Here is a 24,311-nt window from a genome sequence, read left to right as displayed (position 1 = left end):
GTGGTTCAGAAAGTTGACTTTACTATTAACACTAAACTGGGCTAAATAATGGGTATTAGGGCCTAATAATTTGTCAGGTTGCCACTAACAAGCCAAAAGGAGCAAATTGTTAAAGCTTCAACTACATCATAAAGCAAAGGAAGTGACTGAAATATTCCACCACCAAGAATTTTTCTTTAAGATTACTCAGAGGTGAGGTGAACGTGGAAAAGTAAGTCTCTGCAACTTTTCTTTCCCTCTCTATGGCCAAATTTCCAATCTTCAATAAGCTTGGCCACAGTGTCTCTAAGCTTGAATATGTGCGGCTTAGGCTTCACAACATTAGCATCGCTTAGGGCTACTGTAAAGATTACGTATATATACATCTTAAATTAGAAGAACAAAATGTCGATTATGTACACGTTCCCGTAGGAAAAAAAAAAAAAAAACTGGATAAGGCCTGTCACTACTTTGTCTTAAAAAAATTGTTAATGTCGCTGTCGGATCCCTTATGAGTGCCAGAATATCGATTTCTCTGACAGGTGGGAAGACCTTGGTTGTACTGTACGCCAACGACTGCATCATTGAATTGACCTTTCAGCTCCTCACTTGATACTGGTTTTGCTTCTCCGTGTTCAACGAAGCAAGCTACATGGTCAATCGGACTCCGTGACCGCCGTTCAATCCATTTCAATTTCGATTGATGAGTTCTGAGTGTACATTTTACAAATTTGAGATGTTTGCCTTTTTGAGGATCCCCCTTGTTTTTAGTTGATTGATGAGCCATCTTTACTAATTTGAGCTGAAGAGCCCCGTTTTGTAACATTTATGGCGCTCGGAGCTACTGTATTGGTGCTTGTTACGCTTATTTTCTGCGCGGAGTCCAAGTATATTGCGTATAATACTTCTCAGAGGATTGTTCCTGGAAAAATAAATGTTCATTTGGTTCCGCATACACATGACGATGTCGGATGGTTGAAGACAGTTGATCAGTATTACGTTGGCGCCAATAATACCATAAGGGTGGGTGTTTCTTTTACTTTTCGTTTCTCAGATTATGATTCAATAATTTTGCTTTGTTATGTGAGTTCAATTTAAGCCTTAAGGATTGTACTTTTGTTTATTTTTCAATAGGGAGCGTGCGTGCAGAATATTTTGGATTCTTTTGTTCCAGCTTTGCTAGCTGATAGAAACCGGAAATTCATCTATGTTGAAATTGTGAGAATTCTTTTCTTTCACTCCTTTTAAGTATGCTAATGAAGTTTTCGCTGAGGAACAAGCATTGAAAAATTTTTAATCTGTTTTCTTTAATGGAGCTTGTACTGTTGATTCTTTGGTATCCCTGATTGAGCTTTTACTCCTCCAGGCATTTTTCCAGCGATGGTGGAGAGAGCAGAGTGAAAAAATTCAAACAATTGTCAAAGAGCTTGTTAGCTCTGGCCAGCTAGAGTTTATGTAAGATCTACTTTCTGTTTCTATTAATTTGTGTTTTTTGCTTGAATTAGTTAGAGAAAAAGTCTGTTCGCTTCCTCATTTTCTTCCTGCAATTTTAATGGTAAAAAAAATGCAAGGAAGAGTAGGGTAATTGAGTTGGAAAATATACAAATATTTTCCAAATTATTTGCTTTTAAGTGGATTTCTGCACCGTGATCAACAGGTCATGTAGGAAATTAAGTTTATGAGAATCAACTCTACTGTGAATTCTTGTCTTCTCCTTGACTTGCCGATGTTGAGGAAGGAGATCCCTTGTCCAGACATTAGATAATGTTCATACAGCTTATAAGGATTTATATCTTTAAGAAAAGAGTTTGGACTATTTGAGAAAAAAATATTGAAGTGATAAGAAGAAACAGAAAGGTGAAAAAGAAGATGTAACTGTTTCTGTCTCTGAAATTTGGCCTTAAATGCGTGCATATGATTTAGTCCTCTCAAACTCCACTTCTTATAATCATGTGTAAGTATCTCCTTAGTTTGCTTTGGGATTGACATTTAGCACACTTGAAAATTGTTTTAATGTTCTGCTACATGCTAGGTTTTAAATTGCTCTAATTTGCATTTGGAGTCCTGACTTAAACATAAACGGTGCTTGAATAATTTCTTGAATGGATATTGAAGATATCATGTTCTTTTACAGGAATGAAACCCTGCCAGTTATTTCACTAATTAACATTTGGTTCCTTGTTTGGTTATGAAAGAAATGGTGGTATGTGCATGCATGATGAAGCGGTGCCACATTACATTGATATGATTGATCAGACAACCCTTGGGCACCGATTTATAAAGCAGGTTTTTGGTCAGACTCCTAGAATTGGTTGGCAGATTGACCCATTTGGACATTCCGCAGTTCAAGCATATCTGTTAGGGGCTGAGGTATGCTTCTTATTTTGGTTGTTTATTGATGGATCAGTCGATATAAGTGTCGGACCATTTTGCCGGAAAGAGAGATTTTGAGGCATTCAACTTTCTGTATCCCCCTGTTGTGAATTACTGGTTTTTAAGCAAGCATTGGCATCCCTAAAATTTTCCAAGAGGTCACTCTTAGGTGTTACTCCTCTCTGAAACCTGTAAACCTATTGTCATTTATAAACCAGAGGTATTTCCAATCAGTGATCAGATAAACTTCCGTTGAGTCTTTGTGCATAGTTTATTTCTGTAATCATGCCAATTACTGTCCAAGATCTATTATTCTACTTGTTTTGTGCCTGGATGGATCCCATTTAAATTGTTGATACTGGCTATAGACAGTTTCCAGATCACCAAAATGCAAGTTCAATGAAAACAACATGTATTGCAGAACCATGCAACTAAAACCTGCATAAACTCTTGTCTGAAGTTAGTAATATACATTCTTGGTGTTTCATTTCTGCTTTCTCAACTGACGCTTTGACTTGTAGGTTGGGTTTGACTCTCTTTTTTTTGCACGGATTGATTACCAAGACAGAGCAAAGCGGAAAGAGCTGAAGAGTCTTGAGGTTTTATGGCGCGGTTCAAAGACCCTTGGCTCATCTTCACAGGTGATCTACACTTGTTTCTGCCTGGATTTTCATGGCAACTTAGGTGTCTTGTTGCAGAATTTGATTGATCTCACTTGTTTTTGCAGATTTTTACTGGTGTCTTCCCTGTGCATTACGAACCTCCCAGTGGTTTTTCTTTTGAAATCAATGATGTCTCTCCTGTTGTTCAGGTTTACGCTTTGCCACCAATGGCATAAACAAATTAATCTTCCCTCAGAGACTAACTATGTTTTCTTTTTTCAAATGAAGGATGATGAACTTTTATTTGACTACAATGTTCTAGAACGTGTGAATGACTTTGTAGCTGCAGCTGAGATGCAGGTAACAGTGAAGTGGTTGTTTTCTCTCAAAATAAGCATGCCTCCGATCAATTCTAATTTTTAGAGCGCTCACATCGACAAACTAGATTTACTGAAAGGCCAATGTGATTATTGTTGTCTAATTAGATTATCATTTGTGTCCAGTGTGAGAGCTTGCAATGGTACTTTATGCAGCATACCAAGGGTTTGTAGCCATTCAGATTTGTTTACTTACATATGTGTCTATAAATAAGGATTTGGAGGTTGACACGAGAGTTAGTAGCTATCAAGCTTGCTTGCCATTTCGAATTGTCTGCTTGTCCACATTCAGTTGCTTGCTGTAATGTTTTAATTATATCTTTTACTGGAAAACTTCTAGAATATATTTTTAGCTCAACAGCATTAAAAAAAATTGCACCAACTCTGTGGCTCCACCCTACCCGACTCTTCCCTCTCCAGAAGTTTCATTAGTCTTTTTTGAGACATATAAGTTTAATTTGACTTAAAATGCAGAAATATAAGAATCATGTGGTTTTTGCTATGCTCCTTGATATATCATCATTATGTCATGTATGTGACATTTTCTTTTCTCAGGCTAATGTAACTCGTACAAATCATATTATGTGGACAATGGGGACTGATTTTAGGTATCAGTATGCTAACTCATGGTTCAGGCAGATGGACAAGCTTATTCATTATGTCAACAAGGTATTAGTTTTACCTCCAGAAACAGCTTTTATGGGAGCACTAGAACTAAGGTGTTCAACCAACTGTATAGTAGTGAACTTATCCTTCGTTTTTTATTCCTTTATTCTTGTTTGCCTAATAATATTTGGTTACAAAATAATGTTTTTATATGCAATTCTGTAATTTCTGCATGTGAAACACTTATTGGTCTTAGAATTAGCCTAATCACTTAGGTGACCTATGTGCCGAAACAACTGTAACTTATTGTGAACTAAGGTCCTTTGCATGTTAAATTTGAACTCAAGATTTATTGTAGTATTTGAGGGGACATTGATTAATCAGATAAACATATCTGATCCTTTAGGACTCATAGACTGTGCATGTTCGCGAACATGTCCAGCAATCTCTCATTGTGTGGGAAGGCTTCCCTCCTTTGTAAATTGCTCTTTTGAGCTGTTGTCTTAATAAAATCAACATCAATTCAAAAAAAAAAAGGTAGTAGGAAGGTGGAATCTTTCTTTCTCCATATTTGTTTATAAGTTGAATGAAAAATTGGATCTAGTTGTGCATGAATTTTCTTAACATAATATGCCAAGAAAATTAGTTTGGGGAGCCTTGGCGGTAGAACATAATCACTTTTAGTAATTGCCCTAAACTCTTCAACTGATCATAAATAGTATATTAATTAAAGAAGATAGGTGAGGTGTATTGTCGAAGTTACATATCTTTTGATTTTTTAAATGGTGGATTTCATACCCTGCTGAGACTTTAACGCAACAGCTAAAGGCCCAATCCACACCTTGCTGCTTTTTATGTTCTGGTAAAGGTGGAATCTGATGAGATTACTGTTATTTCTATTTTTCAAGTCATCTGGTATACCTGTTCCATTGTTGAAAATCAGTATCCAGAGTTAATGTTTGTGTCTTTTGGTTCTTTCTCTAACAAGAAAACATTACAATCAATTACTGCAACTAGATGGTTCATTCTGTTTTGTAATCAACTGTTTTGGTGCCTTTTAGGATGGGCGTGTAAATGCACTGTATTCAACTCCATCCATTTACACTGATGCAAAACATGCAACAAATGAATCATGGCCGCTCAAGGTGGATGACTATTTCCCGTAAGTCACATAATTGCAAATACAGCTGAGGTTTTGAGAGGAAAAATGATGAATGTACTTGTTAACAAAATTGGTCGCATGCTTATCAGCATGACTTGATTTTTTATTGGAAATCCCAAAAGCTTTCCTAGAAGAAACTAATATGTCAAGTCCTACAAAAGAATCCAGTCTAAAATTAGCCAAACTAGGGCATTCCTGTTACTTTGGTATTTAAGGTTTCTGGCTGAACGAAGAGATTTCAAGACAAAGGTGGAGCAGTGTCATCATACTAAATGCTCCTCTCTCTCTCTCTCTCATGTTTACATCTGTCCTATGCTAGAATCACACAGTAAGAAAATATAGTTGGTGAATTATTCTATTCTTTTGCTTCCATCTGATGCTTAATAATTATTGTTTGAAGTTCAGATATGCAGATCATCCAAATGCATATTGGACGGGGTACTTCACGAGTAGACCCGCATTTAAACTCTATGTGAGGTTGATGAGTGGTTTTTATTTGGTAATAGCTCTGCTCTTGTTATCAACCTTGAATCTTAGTTTACTTACATTCTCATTTGTACTCACAATTAATAAATATTTTAATTTTTATTTTAAAACTAACAATCTACAACCAGAAAATTAATGAAAACAGGCATCGAGCTTAGGGCCTTCGTTGTAACTTCTCTCTTTTTATACTAACATTTCTTTATACAATCAGGCAGCAAGACAGTTGGAGTTTCTGAAAGGGAGAACTGCTTCCGGGCCCACAACAGAACCACTGGGTGATGCTTTGGCTATTGCTCAACATCATGATGCAGTTAGTGGAACAGAAAGGCAGCATGTTGCTAATGATTATGCACAACGGCTCTATATAGGCTATGCAGAGGTTTGGCCTTACTAGGCAACAAAATATTTTTGTTCTACTAATATGTATTCTTTTATGCTTGAAATGAAGTGAAACCTATTTGGATGCAGGCTGAAACATTGGTTCACTCTTCACTTGCTTGCTTAACAGAGAAAAATTCAAGCACTGGATGTAGCAATCCATCAACAAAATTTGCACAGGTGCAGAATTTTCTTTGCTAAGGAACCAGTAATGGCATGTCAATGATTTCATAAAAAAAGGGCATGCCAATGAAATCATAAGGGGGTTGAATTGCAGAGGGATATTTACGCATACATTTCTTTTTTCAGTGCCCTCTTTTGAATATAAGTTACTGTCCAGCATCAGAGATTGATTTATCACGATCAAATGGCTTGGTGAGATCAATGTTTCTTCTCATTTCTTCTGAAGATCTCAAATGAAAAACGGGTACTCTTTGTATATCAATTCTCAATGATGCATATTTTGTTCTTTGTAGGTAATTATTGTCTATAACTCACTTGGATGGAAGCGGGAAGACATAATACGAGTACCTGTATGAATTAGCATCTGCTCTTCTCTGTTTTCAATTGTATCCTGTCATATTCTGTTAACTAGGTTTTTATCAAGCAATATATCCCTTGTGATCAATACATTGAAAGCAGGAAAAGACTGGTTAATCAAGTTTGGCTATCTGACTCTATCCTAAACTGGAATGTCATAAAAAGGCTGTGTGAGCCACTTCAAATTTAAAAAGTTGTTTTACAAAAGGTAACAACTGGTCAATCTGGTGGAAAAAAGGGTCAAACTGTAAGGGTAACATAATTTGGAAGAAAAATACGAAAATAATTCTGAATATTAAAATATTTCAAAACTCCTGCAGGCCAAATGTTTATTTATCCTGGACAGTGAACTGAACAGATCCCCTTGTCAGTCAGTTTGATATTTGATATAATTGGTCAAAACATTAAAAAGGTACAACTACTTTCCTCAGTAAAAAACTGAAACAATTACCAAATTAGTCATCTGAACAATTTGTTGGACCAGTTATTTAATATGCCCTTATCTAATGAGTATATCTTGGATCAGGAGTCCCTTTAAGGGAAAAATCTTCTGCCACTAAAATATATGTATATGTCACTAATTCTTTTTGAAAAACACATGTGACTAGAGGGGAAAAAATACCATGCATTTGCAGGTATCATGTTTAGACAAATGTACATGTGATTGCAATACTTCACAGGAATACCTTGCTGGTGGGAAGTACGCATAATTGGAGACTGATATGCATCAATGGGCCCTAATATTCTCAACTAGAGGGGGAAAAAGTATCACAAATTTGCAGGATTACTTGAATACAAGCTTGCATGTGATCCAAACTCAAAATTTTGTACTTCATATAAAAACAATTTCCTCATTTGGTAGAAAATCTAATTGTTTTTGAATTCTCTAGCTTTCTCTCTATTTGTCTATCTGTCTAACTCTCTGTTTCTCTGTTTGTCTCTGTTGTCTATCTGCCCATTTATCTCTCTATGTGTATTCACATATACATACAAGGCACACTCATACACAGCTGAAGAAGAAGTTATCTTCTCTTTAATGGTTAAAGCCATGTTCCTCATCTTGCAGGTCATTAGTGATTCTGTTGTTGTTATGGACTCTGAAGGAAGACAAATAGAATCCCAGATTTTACCTGTACAAAATGCTTCACTCCGCATAAGGAACTACTATGTTAAAGCATACTCAGGCATTTCTCCAAATGATGGACCTAAGTATTGGCTTGCGTTTCAAGCAGCAGTGCCTCCTCTTGGTTTTAGCACTTACATTGTTTCAAGTGCACCACCAGCAGGTCTAACCCTTTAATACATAACTATGATTATTTAACTGTGCTCCATGATCATTTTGTCATTTAAATGGGAATTGGTGCAGATTGTGGGTGGTAAAATGTTAATGCACTCATATTTCAACTGCAGGTCCTAAGTCAATTTTATCAAAAGTTTTTACATTACAAGGAAGTGACAGTGAAACCATTGAAATTGGGCAAGGAGATTTAAAGCTTACATATACTGCAAATGAAGGCAAACTTACTCAGTATCTTAATAGCAAAAGCTTGGTATGTTGTTTGATACTTTTATACTTAATTGTTTACTTCCTGATGCCATAAGTTCCTTAATACACTTTCAATCAGTTCTTATTGAAAGCAGCTGAGTTTCTACCTAATGTATAGCAATGAAAGATGACCAAGGAAAAAGAACAGTAATGAGATGCTGATGACAAGAGATGTTTACCAAACATTTGATCTATTAGTAAATCCTCATGTTGATTCGCTTCCCTAAACATGATTCAACTTGTACTGGGACTTGTAAATATTTTATTTGTTTTGAAGTCTTCCCTGTTGTTGATTTATTAGATTGTATTATTTCCTTTTTCATGCATCTGTCTAGGATGTAGCTCTGCGTGTCTTTATTCAGTCAAACTATATGTAAAAAACTTCAGGCACCCACTTTTCCAATGATATTTTTGTTGATTATTATAGGTGAAGGAATCTGTAGAGCATTCATATGTTTATTATAGTGGAGATGATGGAAGTGGCAAAGATCCTCAGGTAGGTTTTTCTGAGATATTCTTAATTTTTAAACCAGCTGGCTTTGACTTTCTAATATGTGGTTTATGTACTTGAATTAGGCCTCTGGAGCATATGTTTTTCGTCCCAATGGTACTTTTCAATTAAATCCTGAAGGACAGGTATACCTGACTTTTCTACTGGTTAATCTTTTCATATGGCTAAAACTAGAATGGAGCTTCTATTTTTCCTCTCTTTACCTTAGGCTGTTGTTCATCTTTTCAGGTGCCTTTGACTGTTGTGAGGGGTCCATTGTTAGATGAACTGCATCAGAGAATCAATCCATGGATATCTCAGGTACTTTAGCTGCGTTAAAAGAATACAGTAGATTCTCTACTAGTTGATTTTTTCTTTGCATGCTTTTAGTATTGATTCACTCATCTACTATATTCCTTTCTTTTTCCAAATTGGTTCCAGCTTGTCTCACTTTTATTTCCAATATTTTCATAGAACTGAAGATATTGCTTTTCAGAAACCTACTTTTAACTGGATTTATTATAAAATTTATAGAGAAACTCGAATTTTCTTGATTTTGAAATTTTTGTGATATAAAGTCTGGCTAATTTGAAGAATTAAATCTTGATGGTGAAAAAAAATGTATAGGCCAAAATTTAATCTTATTTTGCTACTGCCATGATTTAATTCGACATTTATGGTGTTAATTATATGGTTGTCCAAACCATTTATTTGGGATCAAGGATATGGTGCCATAGAATAAGCAATTAATAGATGTTATAATTCTTGGTAATACATATTTGTCTCTTTTGTTTGATAACTAAGTCTTTGGGCCTGTTTTGTTATTTTTATTGAGATGGTTGTGCTTTGGGCTTGCCTCCCTCCTCTTTTGTATCTTGTATTGCTGTAATTTGTTTCTCTTCTTTCTCTTAATGAAGTTCTCATCATTTCAAAAAAGAATTGTTTGGTCCTCTTGTTCAATGGTCAAATTGGAGGTTTCTTGTGTAAGGTCTTGGGTTCTAGTCTCACTAGGGTAAAGGATTTCAAATTTCAAATAAGTAAATAAAATTAAAAAAAATCTTTTTGGTGGGTGGGCAACTGGGTGGGGGAGAGGCATATCAAATAGTTGTTCTGGTTGCAATAGAATGTTTCAATGCAAAGAATCATGATAATCTCAACTCTTTCTTATTACTAATTATTTTTTTTGCAGATTGCACGAGTGTACAAGGGAAAGGATCATGTTGAGTTCGATTTCACTGTAATGACCTTCTGCTCTGTAGATTTCTGTGTTGCTGAACATTCATTTCTCAATGAGATCTGGCTCCTTTGCTCAATGCTTTTGTGATCACTGGTGAAGATGACAGATGTAACATAATATGACCTCTGGTCTTGTTCTCTTCACTAGTGCTATGGCAGAGGCCCTGACAATACTGCTGAAGAAACTGATACTGGCGTATTTTATTCCAGTGATGATGGTTTATGGTGGATAGCCGATCTAATTTACTTAAACCCATTTTGTTTCTTCAGTAACACTGTTTCCTCTATTGTAGGTTGGTCCTATACCTGTTGATGATGGAATTGGGAAAGAGATCATTACTCAAATTAAGACTACAATGCTGACCAACAAAACTTTCTTCACGGACTCTAATGGGCGAGACTTTATTAAAAGGGTATCGTTGTTGTTTTCCTTGTTTTTGCTTATAAAACATCAAATATGATTGTTCCGTTGAACTTTCTACAGGTGGATCTCTAATTAAGCCTTTATATTTTGAATTCAGATACTCTTTCGCATGCCATTCCTTGACTTCACATTATGATTAAATTTTCTCTCACTAAATAAGACTATGGCGTTCATTTCAGCAAGTAGACCTGCAAATCAGTCGAGTTGACTCATTTGAGAAGGGGTGGGTTGGATCAGAGGTTCATACTTGCCCTTCTAATTTGGGTGAGCCCCTCCTCACTCGCCCTGAGTCTGCCCCAAGTCCATCGGGTCCAAATCTGACATAGGTGGTCCAACTCGAAATTTCAGGGACTTGAGTCGGTTCCCAATTCCAAGTCTTAACCCCATGGTTGCAACTGATGTTTGTATAATATTCTTATTTGAAAGGATAAGGTTGGTCAGATCCTAGTGAAACCATCGACTACAAGGTCATTGTGGGTTGTGCAATGTTGGTCTATTAGGATCGGTTTTGCAAAGGAATAAAATATTAAGTTGAAAGTGTCTTACATCTGTTGAATTTCTAGAAAAAAGAAATACTTCACTAACTTATTATTAACTGAGCACAATGAGCCTCTTTATAATAGAGGAAATAAGTAGAATTAAATTACAATTAAACTACCTATGTTCTAGTTACACCCAAAGTCTAACACTTAAATATAAGTCCTAGAACAATTATACAACTAATATAATTAGAAGACTAATATAACTAATACGTTTTTAACTGAGATTCTTCTATGAGACCTCTTCCTATTAGACTCTCGTAAGACTCCACCATATGAATTTTGGCTCTATGAGACTTATTGATGTGAGAGTCATATAAGACTCTACCATATTTGCACTTTAACATTCTCCCTTAAGCTCGAATTTATAACTTTAGCTTGTAATGTAAAGGATTCTTGGTCTTCAATCTTCATTGGCTAAATTTTTTTCATAGATGTAAAATCTTCATCTTTTGTTCTCCCCATTTCTTGAATATTTTGGTCACATAAAATTACCACAATATGTGAAAAAGAAACCTCTTTCTTGTACTTCTTCTTCTACTTCTCCCCTTTAAATTAGGGATAAAAAAGATGTAGGGACCTAGTTTGGACAAAACACAATATGAGAGAAGAAAATCACTCCTAACCGTACAACAAAGCTACATACACCAATAAAAAAATATCATAGTCTAAAACACACTTTGCTCAATTTCAAAGGAAAAAAATTGGCCCAACTTTAGGGCACAACAAAGTGATTACTCACTTTTTAAGGATATTTCAATCACCTCTTGGATGAAGAATAAAAGACATGACTCAAGCTGGATGTTAGGCGTACTCTTATACTTTTAGGTAGTGGCTCTAGGCATTGCTCTGAAGTGATGAAAACAAAAAATGATAAATTGAAGAAATACTTGAGGAAAACAACTTTAACCAAAAGAAGACAACTATCCAACCCTCATACTTCCAAACGAATCTAGAATATGACACTCTTCTTCTTTTTTAGAAAAAACACGGGACACTGTAACGGTATAATTGTAAATATAACAAACAAGTTGGACCAAGTATGACCTTAAAAGAATTTATGGGGAGTGAGCATAATATTTGGTTATGACAATGCGAAAGATGCACAACCAAGTAACAAAATTGTAAAAATTGAAAACAACATTGACCGAACTGAGTAGTCTTTCTTGTTTGGTCAGCATGACCATTGACTTTTTCGATATTGATATCTCCATCTAGAAAATTCAGATTGAGAATTAGTTTTATAGGTTAGAAAATAAACTTACAGATCTTTCTTTTGATATATAACTCTCCATATGAAGTCTCATTCTTGATGCCATTAAATGGCCCGAAAATTGAAGTTTTTTGTTATTGCTCGAACCTCTCTTCTTGCCTGACCTTTGCTATTTCAAATATTGATTTCTCTTTCTAGAAATCTCCGATTGCCAAAATTTGTTTGGTGTTAGAAATGAAACTCGAAGATTTTTCCATCAATATATAATTTTCAATATGAAAACTTCATTATGAAGGTACGAACACCAAGGAAACAACGGGTACTGGGATAAGAAAGGAAGAAAAAAGATAGAATACAAACTTAAACTACTAGAGATGATAAATCAGAAAAGGATCACATTATCTCCATGGATTGATCGAGTCAACTCACAGAACCCGCTTAGATACCATGTTGGATTATGGAAAAGTGAAATACTTCACTAACTTATTCTTAACTGAGTACAATGAACTTTTATTTATAATAGAGGAAATAAGTAGAATTAGATTACAATTAAACTAGCCATTTCCAAGTTACACCTAAAGTCTAACACTTAAAAGTTAAGTCCTAGAACAATTACACAACTAAACAAAATTAGAAGACTAATATATTAAAACACTTTTAATTGAAATTCTTCTGTAAGACCTTCTCCTATGAGACTCCTGTATGACCCCACCATATTAATTCTAGCTTTGTGAGACTTGTTGCTTTGAGAGTCATGTAACACTTAACTATCCATATCCCAATTCCACCCATTGCACAACTTTTAAATATAAGTCCAAAAATTAAACAACTTTTTTTTTTTAACTGATGCTGATTTTTATTAAGACAAAAGCTCAAAAGAGCATATTACAAAGGAGGGACTCCTTCCCATACAATGAGAGATTGTTGGGAAGTTCCAAATTTTGCCAATTTATCAACCAAAGAGTTGGCTGTTCTAGGAATGAGATTCCAATTACAATGTGTAGAAGATACAATGTCAGCAATACTATCAGTGATTGGTCAGTGGCGCCAAGGGGGGAGGTTGTCCTTGGAACACCAACTAATAACCGTCTTCAAGTCACCTTCAATGATTAACTTGCCATGGAGATGATCCCTGAAGATTTGGAGGCCTAACAGCAGAGCACTAACTTCAGCAGTATTAGAATCGACAATGCCCACCGGTCCAGCATAAGAAAGAATAGGGTCTCCATTGTGACATCTGAACACACCACCTGCTCCTGCTGGTCCAGGACATCCAATAGCACTACCATCAAAATTCAATTTTATGCAGTCGCAAGGGGGAGGATCTCAGATAGCCATACTCGGAGCTCTACTGAGGCCAGACATATGAGCGATCAAATTCCAATTTTCCCAAAGGGAAACCCCCGATAGAGTGGCAAAATCCTTCTTTGTATGAAGCCAGCTCGAGATGAGGCTAACGGTATGAGAAGCCGTGTTGTCTGTGGTGCTAGCTTTGGAGTTAAATCTCCGATTATTCCGCTCGAGCCAAATGCACCATGGAACATGCGCAAGACAGGCCGAAAGAATTAACTTGCACCATTGACCGGTCTTTTCGGTTGTATCGGCTAGCCTCTAGACATGGTATCAGAGCTGGGCACGCCACGTCCCGCGTTCGAATCCCGTGAGAGGCGGTCAAGAATTGGCGGGGTGGGTGTCAAAGTGGTTCCATCCACTCTTGTAGGTGGTAGCTTTCCGCACCTAAAAGATCGGTCTCTTGGGTTGTATTGGCTAGGTGCTGTCATGGTATCAGAGCTGGGCACGCCACGTCCTGCGTTCTAATCCGTGAGAGGTGGTCAAGAATGGGTGGGGTGGGTGTCAGAGTGGTTCCGTCCACTCTTGTAGGCGGTAGTTTTCCACACCTAAAAGATCGGTCTTTTGGGTGTATTGGCTAGCCGTTGTCATGGTATCAGAGCTGGGCACGCCATGTCCCACGTTCAAATCCTGTGAGAGGCAGTCAAGAATGGGCGGGGTGGGTGTCAGAGTGGTTTCGTCCACTCTTGTAGGCGGTAGCTTTCCACACCTAACAGATCGGCCTTTTGGGTGTATTGGCTAGCCACTGTCAAACATAGGATGACGCAGACCCTAAGTAGGCTGCACAGGCAATGATGAAGCTAGGTCTTTAAGTAGAGTCCCTTAAAGGGCTTCAAATAACAGCAGTCATTCAATTGATAGAAGTCATCAACCAATAGGTTATGGCAGGCAGATAAGTGAGAATGTTGAGTTTTTACCCTACCAATCCAAACTTTCTAGAAGAACCTTCAATAGAGTTGCTGAAAGAAGAGGAAGAGGCCACAAAATTAGAGAAAATTTGCCCAAGATTGCCTTCCCTTCTCTGGTACCAGGTAAAGAAAGAGGTTTGAGGAAGAAAGAAGAGAAGAAAAGTTAAAAGAAGAAGAGAAGGAGCAGTGTTGGCTGTGTTGGAGTTCATGCTAGAAAAACACAAGCTCCTCTCTTTTATTAGGGATTTAAGTGGAAAATTATGGAAAGGACAAAAATGCCCTAAGTTACAAAAAGCCACATAACTCCTAAAATACAAGACCTGTTTGAATGAAACTTGAAACATAAAAATTTAAAAACCTTATCTAACTAACATACATAAACTAGGGTAAAACATAATATGAGAAATAACCAAAATACCCCTACACTAGTATTTTCTCAAGACTATTTTCCATGAGAATTGTTAAATTGGGTCCAAAGCCCTATCCCAAAATGACTAGCCAACTTAGGAAACCTCTTTACCAACTAATAACTCAAGATCTTTGTACTCACTAATATATGTGGGACTATTCCTTAACACTCCCCCTCACGTGTAGACTCTCTTTTGTGGCTCTACAAGTGGATAATTTAGGAGTAGGCAGTTTAGGTGTAGGCCCTCTTTTGTAGCTCTACAAGTGGATAGTTTTAGGTGTAGGCCCTTTTTGTGGCTCTACAAGTAGATAGTTTTTAGGTGTAGGCCCACATATGAGTACCTGCTCTAATACCATGTTAAATTGGGTCCAAGGCCCTATCCCAAAATGACTAGCCAACTTAGGAAACCTCTTTACCAACTAATAAACTCAAGATCTTTGTACTCACTAATCTATGTGGGACTATTCCTTAACAAGAATCATATAAAACTCTTCCATATTTATTCTTTAACAATCCCCCTCGAGTTGGAGTTTGTAACTTCAACTTGCAAAGAAAGATTTTTAGTCTTCAATCTTCTTTTGTTGAAAATTTCTTCATCAATGCAAATTCTTCATTTTCTATTCATCCCCTTATTTAGAGTATTAATAGTTTGGTCAACAATAACGCCTTTGGTTCAAAATAATTTTCCGCCAACGCCATCATATTCCTCTAGTTCTCACCCTCAAGTTGAGGAGCAAAAGCACAAAGAGCCCCTAGTTTGGACTAAAGAAGAAAACATATGCATCTCCTCCAAATAATAAACCACCTCCAAAACAAATGGATAGGAAAATAAGTAAACATAATGACTCTCAAAAAATTGTACCTGTAGGTAGAACCCAAAAAAAGGGCCAAAAGAAGGATGGGTGATAGATAAAATTGAAGCCCAACACTAGGACTCCTAAAATAACTTGAATAGGCTGGGGTGCCACTTGCACCCTCCTAAGCACCTTTCACGTATGAAAAGCTTACCCATATCAATGGGTAGCAAACAAGTCATTGAGGACATAATAAAGTCACCCATATAATCAAGGAACTCAAATTAAAGGGTTTGACACACTCAACTCCCAAAATATGAGACAATTTCTCAAGACAAAGTTTGAACCATAGATAAATACAAACATAGTCGAACAAGAAAAGGAGTTCCATCTAAAAAAAGAAACAGAGGCCACTACACTTCTTTTTACTAATAGATCTTTCTTTAAGATATAATCCTTTATATGAATTTTTGTTCTTGATAGCACATTATGTCTCCAAAAACAAAACTTTCTGCTACTCAAATCTTTCCTACTGCCCGACCTTTGTTGTTTTAGATATCGATTTCTCTTTATACAAAATTCTTTTTGTGTTGGAAACTAAACTCAAATAATTGTCCGTTAATGTATAATTTGTAGTATAGAAAGTATAGAATGATGGTGCAAACTCGAAAGCAACAAACAGGTACTAGGAAAGAAATGAATAAAGGGAAAATAAAAGAAAAAACTAATAAAATGACAAATAAGAAAAAGAACACATTGTTTCTGTGGGTTGACAAAGCAACTCACAGACCTGCTTTGATACAATGTTGAATTTTTGGATAAGAAATTCAATTATTATTTCCAATTGACTACACCGGGTCTCTATTTATAATAGAGAGAATACATAGAATTTGAGTTAAACTTAACTACCCGCATCCCACTTACATCCGAAGTACGATCTTAAAAGATAAGTCCTACAATGATTAAAAAATTCTAACAAAGTAGAAGTCTAATAATACTAAAAGTTCATCCTTGGCCGCAACTTCTTCCCATGAAAGTCCTTTCCATGAGAACAATGTAAAACATTTTCATATTTATTCTTCAACACTGTGCTATTAAAAGAACTGTCAAACATGAAGATGGAAATAAGTGTGAATTTTGCACTTAAGTCTGTTAGTTTGGTCTGTCCTATGTTAGTGTATTTATTGCATCTTCAGTAGTGTCGACAACTCATTTCCAATTTGATGCTAAGTGATGTCAAACTTTTTTGCAGGTTCGAGATTATAGATCTGATTGGGATTTGCAGGTCAATCAACCTATTTCTGGAAACTATTATCCGGTATGTGTGCAAGTGATCTTTTCATATGGGGATTTGGAAATCATTACTTTCACCATATCAAGTCCATGTTTGTGTTACTTTTTGAAATATCTATGTGGGAGCTTGTAGGTCCATTCCTTTTCTAGATGAAATTATGACTTGAACACAGTGAATTAGGATTTAGAAATATTTAACATAAGCATGTTTGAGTGAACTGCTGCCTTTCTTTTGGGTCCTTTTTAAACTGGTGATATTCCAAAGTCCTTTTTCTTGGTGATACAACTATCAATGAGTGTCTTCTTGTAGCCTGATCAATTTTGTTTTAAAGTTTGTTTACCTTCCTTTCTCAAAATCAGCATTCTATTAAAACTTACAGATTGTATGTAATATGGATTTGGTGACCTTGTGTAAAAAACTTGTAGTACACAATTGGGCTCCGGTATCTTTCTCATGATTTTTACTACCTTTCGGAGCTTGCTTCCTACTGGCACATCCCTTATACATAGTTTTTGAATTGTTGCTTTAGCTCCTAACTCTCATAGAATGTTGTTGATTTTTAGTTGTTTTTTTTTTAGAATAGAAAAGAAGCAGTTACATTATAATCTTTGAGTTTCAGGTGAATCTTGGAATCTACTTGCAAGACAATAAAACAGAGCTCTCAGTGTTGGTTGACAGGGCTTTTGGAGGATCCAGCATAATGGATGGGCAAGTAGAACTGATGCTTCATAGGTGTGAGGTTTCATTTCTTGGTTCAGTTTTTTCCTTTTTTTCCTGAAAAGTGGTACTTGTGCTATTATTTGATTTTTGGATCTGATGTTACCTATAAGATGCTAATTCAAACTAACCCTAAGAATCTCTGTAGTGATTCTTAACAAGAACCCAAACATGCGAAGCCTAGCTGCAACTTGGCTGGGGCAGCATAGTAGTGATTCTGTGTGAGGAATCATGAGTTACTAAGAATTGGTTTCACAAGATGATCATCAAATAAAAAGAAATAATTGTGATATATTGATGCATGCAGTTGAAAGTCAACCTGTCCTGTGATTGGCTTAAGTAGACTTATAAAACTCTGCTCTTTGGCTTCAACTCTGGACCCAATGGCGAAACTGATCTATCTATGAACTGTTGAGCCTTCAAATAGTTCACCTAACAATTAGTAGTCTAATTATACTAAGAGCCCTAGTCTTACTTAACATATAAATCCTCTTATTATACTAAGAACCCTTGTTTTACTTTACATATAAATCCTTATCTAGCTACTATCTAAATATAGAAATGGCAAATGATACCCCAAAATGGCACTTTCTCTTACCTTAGATACCTGAGCAACTTTTTCTTGGAATTATAGGTTCCTTTCCTGAAACTAACACCGTAGACTGAATGTCTGTCATTTAGTGTGTAACACACAACATACTTCTTTGACATCAAAGATGACCGTGTCCTGGAGCTTTTATCTGAATAGCGACTTAGTGCCTTGGCAGCTCCTGGGATGACCTTATCCTGGACAAATCAATGGGTTCAGCTATCATCTAGTCCTTCTTTCACACCCTGGTTTAGAAGAACTTGACAGATGTTGGAATAAGTAGTTGCTTGACATTGTATGGGCATTTTTATTATCTGGATGCTAAAGTTGTTCTTCCCTTGCAATAACTGTGTTCAAGTAATTCTGTTTAGGTTGAAGGGCGTTTCAAAGTTCTTAGTGCTTAGGCATCTTGTTTCCTGCCCGTGTGGTAGCTATAATTGATGGAGGATTAATATTGTAAAATGTATAATATTGACCTATTTAGAAAAGAAAAGTTGATTCAGAAAGTTTACACCCAAGTGTCAAGGGATAGCATTTGTTAAGTACTCATCCTACTATTGAACTGAGAGCTCATTCTTCAAATATCTTAGAATGTCTGCTTTTATTTCATCTTTTTACCTGTTATTCATTATTTTTAAATTTAATAAATTTCCCTAATAGTACTTCCAGGGAGTGTGCCTAATCTAGTACAAAACTCTTAAACATAATACTTGTTCTGTTAGGAGGTTGCTTCATGATGATTCCAGAGGTGTTGGAGAAGCACTAAATGAGGAGGTGTGCGCCCAGAATGATTGTGAAGGATTGACTGTAAGTATATTTTATGAAATTGTGCTCAGAAACCCTTTTTTTTCTTTTTTTGTCTCTGATCTTTTCTTATTTTTGAACCAACTGTGCAATTATTTCATGAATCCAATCCTTTTAATCTGGATTTCCTGAGATTCCTCTTGTTTCTGTTTTTGTATCAGTGAGCAGTCTCACGACCATTGTTTAGTCGATGAAATGTTTCCTGTCCAATCTGGTTGTGCTGTATTGTGGAAGTAGGTTTTGTTAGGATAGATCCCCAATGTGTTCTACACCTGTATAAGTATAGGTAACTTGAGATTTTAATCCTTTTTTTTTTTTTTTTCTTGGCCTGTAACCTGAACTTACATTTCCTAGTTCAAAATCAAGCTGACTCAGGTTGTTTTAGGTTAAGAGCTGAGCTTTAGTGCCTTCATTCTGTGTCAAGTTTACTACAACCTGAAGTTGTTCTTAGACCTCTTTCAGAGAAAAGAAAGTATTGGCATGTTACCGGCAGCATAGTTTGGTTTATAGCTTATATGGTTTGATAAAGCAATGATGACAGGTTGAGAGCATTCTATTTCATTGCTTTAAGGATATAACAAGTTTCAAATGTACATTGACATATCACAGGGTTTATGCACATCTTAATTCTTGAACAGATTCAAGGGAAACTGTATCTTCGAATTGATCCAATGGGAGAGGGTGCAAAGTGGCGCCGGAAACTGGGCCAGGAGATCTACTCCCCATTTCTTTTAGCATTTACTGAGCAGGTGACTCATCATTTAATTGAGCTTCCTTCATGCTCACCGGATCTGTTCTCCTCAAAATTGTTCTGTTTTACAGGGGGAGGACAGTTGGGCAACTTCTCATGTTCCTACTTTCTCAGCAGTACATCCATCCTACAGCCTACCTGATAATATCGCTTTAATAACCCTCCAGGTTTGTTTCCTTTTTTCTGGAAGGGATTTTCTTGTGAAGACTGTCAAGCATAATGTTGTAGCAAATTCATACTAAAATTTGATTGAATTATGCATTCTCACTCAGTAGTGAGCCATGAGGGGTAATAAATTAAAGGAAATTAACATAATCACAATGGCCTAGAAAATTTAATGTTACTGGATTCATTTGTTTGTATAGATACCCAATTGACATACATTGGATCAAGTATACTTTGGGCTTGTGTACTTGTGCAAACTGAATGTTTGTCCTCCCATTATAACCTATTAAGTTCCTTGTTTTCCTGCAGGATCTTGGAGACGGAAGTGTTCTTATTCGGTTGGCACACCTTTATGAGGTTGAAATATCTGTTCCATTTTCATTCAGCTAATTGTGAGAAACTTAAATATTTTTTTGAAAAAAGGTGTAAAACAAGAGAAGCAAGAAGAGGAAGGAGAAGAGAGAGAGGGATAAGAGAAACAAAGTGTGTTTAATGCCACTCTCTTCTCCTTTTCTCTCGTTTTTCTTCTCTTATTTTACATCTTCTCTATGGTATTAAAGCAGGTTGTGTTTGGGCCGAAGCCCAATGTGTGTTCCACATGTTATTTGTATTGTGTGGGCCCTATGAGGTGAGAGCTGAGTTCTTTGTCTATTGTGGACATGTTGTGTGCCCGTTATGTGTAAACCTAGACATGCAGGGAGGTGTTTAGTCAGAAAAAGTTTCACATTAAGAAGTGTTACAAAAAATAATGTAATTTATAAGGTAGAGCAATAGGCCTCCTAAGTGGTTAGTCATTTTGGCATAGAAACCCTATGCAACAATTACATGAAAAATCCAAAATAGTTAATGAACGTTAAGAGGAAAAGTATCAGCCACTAAAATATCAAGAAAATCAGCTTTATGTTTTGCTAATGCATCAGCCACTGAATTTGCACTGCACAATGTGTGGAGCCACCGAGTCTTGAGATGCCAACAACACTCCAAAGATCTGATCATATATGTGAAGAAATCTCCGTGGAGGAAACTTCCCAGAATGAAACCATAAATTACCACAGATGAATCACCTTCAATCACTAAGGCACTTGAAAAACTCTGACAGCATTGCTTTACACCACATAAAAGAGCATGGAGATCTGCCTCATATGACTCACAATAACACGCCCTCACGACTTGACCAGAACAGTCCCTAATAGCGCCACACCTCCAGCAGGACTTGGATTTCCTCCTGAGTGTCCATCAAAATTAAAACTCCCATGTATGTTTTACTTAAGGGTTTCTTTGAGCTCTATCAAACTTCAATTTCACTTGTTTTACTTTTTGGTTTCTTGTTGTAGTGCGCATGTAACCTTGCTATGTGAGATATGAACTCTGTATTGTTGCATTTATGTATATTTCCATGTCCTTTTGCTTGTGCTACTGTACAGAAGTTGCTTGTTTTCTACTAATGAATTAGTACAGCTGCATATCCGAACCCTGAAGTTCCGTTACTTTCTTGAAAATCACAAGGTGGGGGAGGACAATGATCTTTCAGTGATGGCAAGAGTGGATCTCAGGAAACTATTCTCTGGCAAAAAGGTAAGCTCGGCTGATTTTTTTAAGCTAGGATCTGAATATGATGCCATTAAACAGAAATGAAGCAATTTACCTACTTAATCTTAGTGTAGAGAAATCAGTTCCTTGAACCTTCTCTAAGTCAAAAGTCTAGACACTGTTTGATTTTCTCATTTGATTGCTGGAACACTATAGGGGTATACCAAATGCCATCCTTCTAATGGCTGATTGGCTTAGTGTGTTTAGCCCATATAGATATCCTTAAGTGGATTTATCTGATTTACCGAAAGCATTTATAAAAAAAATTATCTATGCTAATCAGGACAATGAAGGATAAAGTTGAAGAAAACAAGTTATCCTTATCTCTCTCTCTCTCTCATACACACACACACACACACAAGATTATGCTCCTATAAAACTACCCTTTGGGACACAAAAACCTATTAGAAGCAGCATCTCAGTAAATGTAAAGATGAATTATGTATCGTTTTAGCAGAATGACTTGCTGAATCATGTGTCCACTCTCACTTTTATGATGCTTCCAGATTGACAAAGTCACGGAGATGAGCCTTTCAGCTAACCAAGGAAGGGAGGAAATGGAAAAGAAAAGATTAGTCTGGAAAGTTGAAGGTCCAACTGAGGAGGACCCTGTGACAAGAGGAAGACCTGTTGACCCTTCTAAACTGGTGGTGGAGCTTGCACCAATGGAAATCCGAACATTCATCCTAAAATTTGATTCTGTTTCTTCTCTCAATTTAAACACTACATGTTCTCAGTGAACAACTCTATTTCATAGCCAGCTTAAATACTTACTGGGAGAATCTACAGTATCTATTCATCTGAGGCTCTTTTAGATTCAGAAGATGTGATTTAATATCATATATTTGTAGCAAAGTGATCCAGGCTACAGGGCCTATTGTTCCTTGCTATTGTTCCTTGTCTGTAATTATATTTTCCCTAGTTGAAAATTCTAGCTTCTTGTCCAAAAGAAACCCTAGACCTTAAAAGCTACAGCAAAGACACATTTTTTAAGGACACTACAGTTGAGTAAGACAATGAACCTGGTAGCAAGTTCATTTCAATCTTTCTTAAAAATGAAGACTCGATCGTCTTCTGTTACGATGGTCTCTTTTTCATTTGGATTCTTCTCTAGTGAATTTGTGCTCTTACACCGTTGCCAAGTTCAATTAGTTATCGAATATCTACAACTAATAGTCATTTGGTGCGAAATATATTAAATAATTATTTTAGTTATCCAATTATGATCAATGATTATCTCAGTTATCCGTTCATGATAAAATAATGATGATTATCTCAGTCATTTCAGTTATCTCAGTTATCCTATCTCAGTCGAATTGCCACAATGAGGACGGAATAAACATTTTCTTCACTTTTCACAAACTTGAGGATCAAGGAAGAGGGAGATTTTGCAGCAGCAGCAGAGGCATGGAGGAAAGGAAGATGTATGGAACATGGTCCAGCCATTTCTGCACAAGGATCAAGTTGGCTCTCAAGCTCAAGGGCATTCAGTTCGAGTATTCAGAAGAGGATCTTCGGCAGAAGAGCCAGAATCTCCTTCAATACAATCCCGTATACAAGAAAGTTCCAGTTCTCGTACACAACGGAAAACCCATTGCAGAGTCAATCGTCATCCTGGAATACATAGAGGAGACATGGAGAGAAGCTCCACTTTTACCAGAGGATCCTTACAAGAGAACCAGAGTCAGATTCTGGGTGAACTTCTATGACCAACGGGTAAGATGAGACTTACCTTAGGGGCGTATCTGAATTCTGAAAATGAAAGAAGATAAAATTTCTCTTTGTCTAGGGCTGCTAATCCATCACCTTCTATAGCTTGTACCTAACATAACGAATTCCTTTCATTTTCAGATATCCCCAAGCACTGCTTCCGTTATACGCAAGGAAGGAGAAGAACAAGAGGAAGCCCTGAACGAACTAGTTGAGAAGCTTTGTTTACTGGAACAGGGTCTTACCGAGGATTTCTCTAGCGGAACTCCTTACCTCCACGGTGAACGACCTGGAATTCTTGATATTGTGCTCGGTTCAAGTCTTTGCGTGTATCCGGCTATCGAAGAGGCCCTTGGGACACGATTGATTGATCCACAGAGGCACCCGATGATAATCAAATGGTTGGATGCCCTAAGAGAGGTTCCCATGGTGAGAGAGACCCTCCCTCCTCATGACAGGTTCGTCGCACGCATTCAGTATATAAGAGAAATGACTCTTGGATCTGCTAAAGCGTGACTGTTCAGAAGTATAACAAGATATGCCAATTAAGCTAAAGAGGTTGAGATGAAAGACAAGAAGAGAGATTATCATTCAGATATTTTGCATAGATTTCAAAATATTTCTTATATTTTTCAAGACTGATTCTTTATAAATTTATGGAAACATCTCATTTTCATCTTACAAAGTTTCCATCAATTGTGGTAGCAGATTCAAAAATATCCATGATTGAGCATCAATAAGCATGAAACAAGAAGCAGAAAATCAGATAAAAACAAGGAGACAGTGGAGTGAGAAGCAACCAATTAAAGACATGAGGAGAGAGAGAGAGAACTCTCATTGATTAATGACAGACTAAAAGATGACCTTCATCATGGATTGAAAATTTTCAAGGACAGTCTTCACAAGAAGCTGCTGATTAAAAGGGATTCCAAAGTTGTCATTAGTTGGTGCTCCATCTCAGCCTCCCCCTCTTGGCACCATTAGCCAATTATTTCCTCTATTGCAGACATTGTAACCTCAATTTCTTGTACATGAAATCACATTCCTAGATCAACCAATTCCTTGGCTGATAGGTTAGCTAAATTTGGAACATCCTAGCAATCTCTCTTGTTAATATATCTCAGTACTACTTCAAAAAAAAAAAAAAAATGAGACTATAAGAATGATGTATAGAAAGACTAAAGGAAAATATGAGGGTGAGTCTGAAAGAAAGAGGTTACCTGCATCAGTGACAGAGAAGAGGCTGAATTATCTAGGATGTGATAGTGGGATCACCAAG

The 24,311-nt window shown here is 36.6% G+C and overlaps 1 protein-coding gene across 1 annotated transcript; it reads left to right on the top strand.

The window, feature by feature from the left end:
* Positions 1-195: 195 nt before the first annotated feature.
* Positions 196-22,359, top strand: LOC137961917 (alpha-mannosidase At3g26720-like). The gene is made up of 30 exons (XM_068808557.1): positions 196-211; positions 522-1,002; positions 1,114-1,197; positions 1,346-1,434; positions 2,175-2,349; positions 2,874-2,993; positions 3,080-3,163; positions 3,243-3,314; positions 3,887-4,000; positions 4,999-5,099; positions 5,505-5,598; positions 5,797-5,964; positions 6,054-6,143; positions 6,273-6,338; positions 6,440-6,496; positions 7,570-7,789; positions 7,914-8,053; positions 8,477-8,545; positions 8,626-8,685; positions 8,789-8,860; positions 9,729-9,776; positions 10,069-10,188; positions 16,665-16,730; positions 17,326-17,438; positions 18,735-18,819; positions 19,455-19,565; positions 19,639-19,734; positions 20,042-20,089; positions 21,239-21,307; positions 21,829-22,359. Exons 2-30 carry the CDS (start codon positions 808-810, stop codon positions 22,060-22,062), a joined length of 3,060 nt encoding a protein of 1,019 aa, XP_068664658.1. The 5' UTR covers positions 196-211; positions 522-807; the 3' UTR covers positions 22,063-22,359.
* The last annotated feature ends 1,952 nt before the right edge of the window (positions 22,360-24,311 follow it).

The sequence above is a fragment of the Aristolochia californica genome, unplaced genomic scaffold (assembly GCF_029961685.1).
Source record: "Aristolochia californica isolate CCGP_79_NKW_82.1479 unplaced genomic scaffold, dmAriCali1.0.hap1 SCAF_4, whole genome shotgun sequence".
Taxonomy (NCBI): domain Eukaryota; kingdom Viridiplantae; phylum Streptophyta; class Magnoliopsida; order Piperales; family Aristolochiaceae; genus Aristolochia; species Aristolochia californica.
Note: the sequence above shows the minus strand (reverse complement) of the source record. Positions and strands in the feature narration are given on the sequence as shown.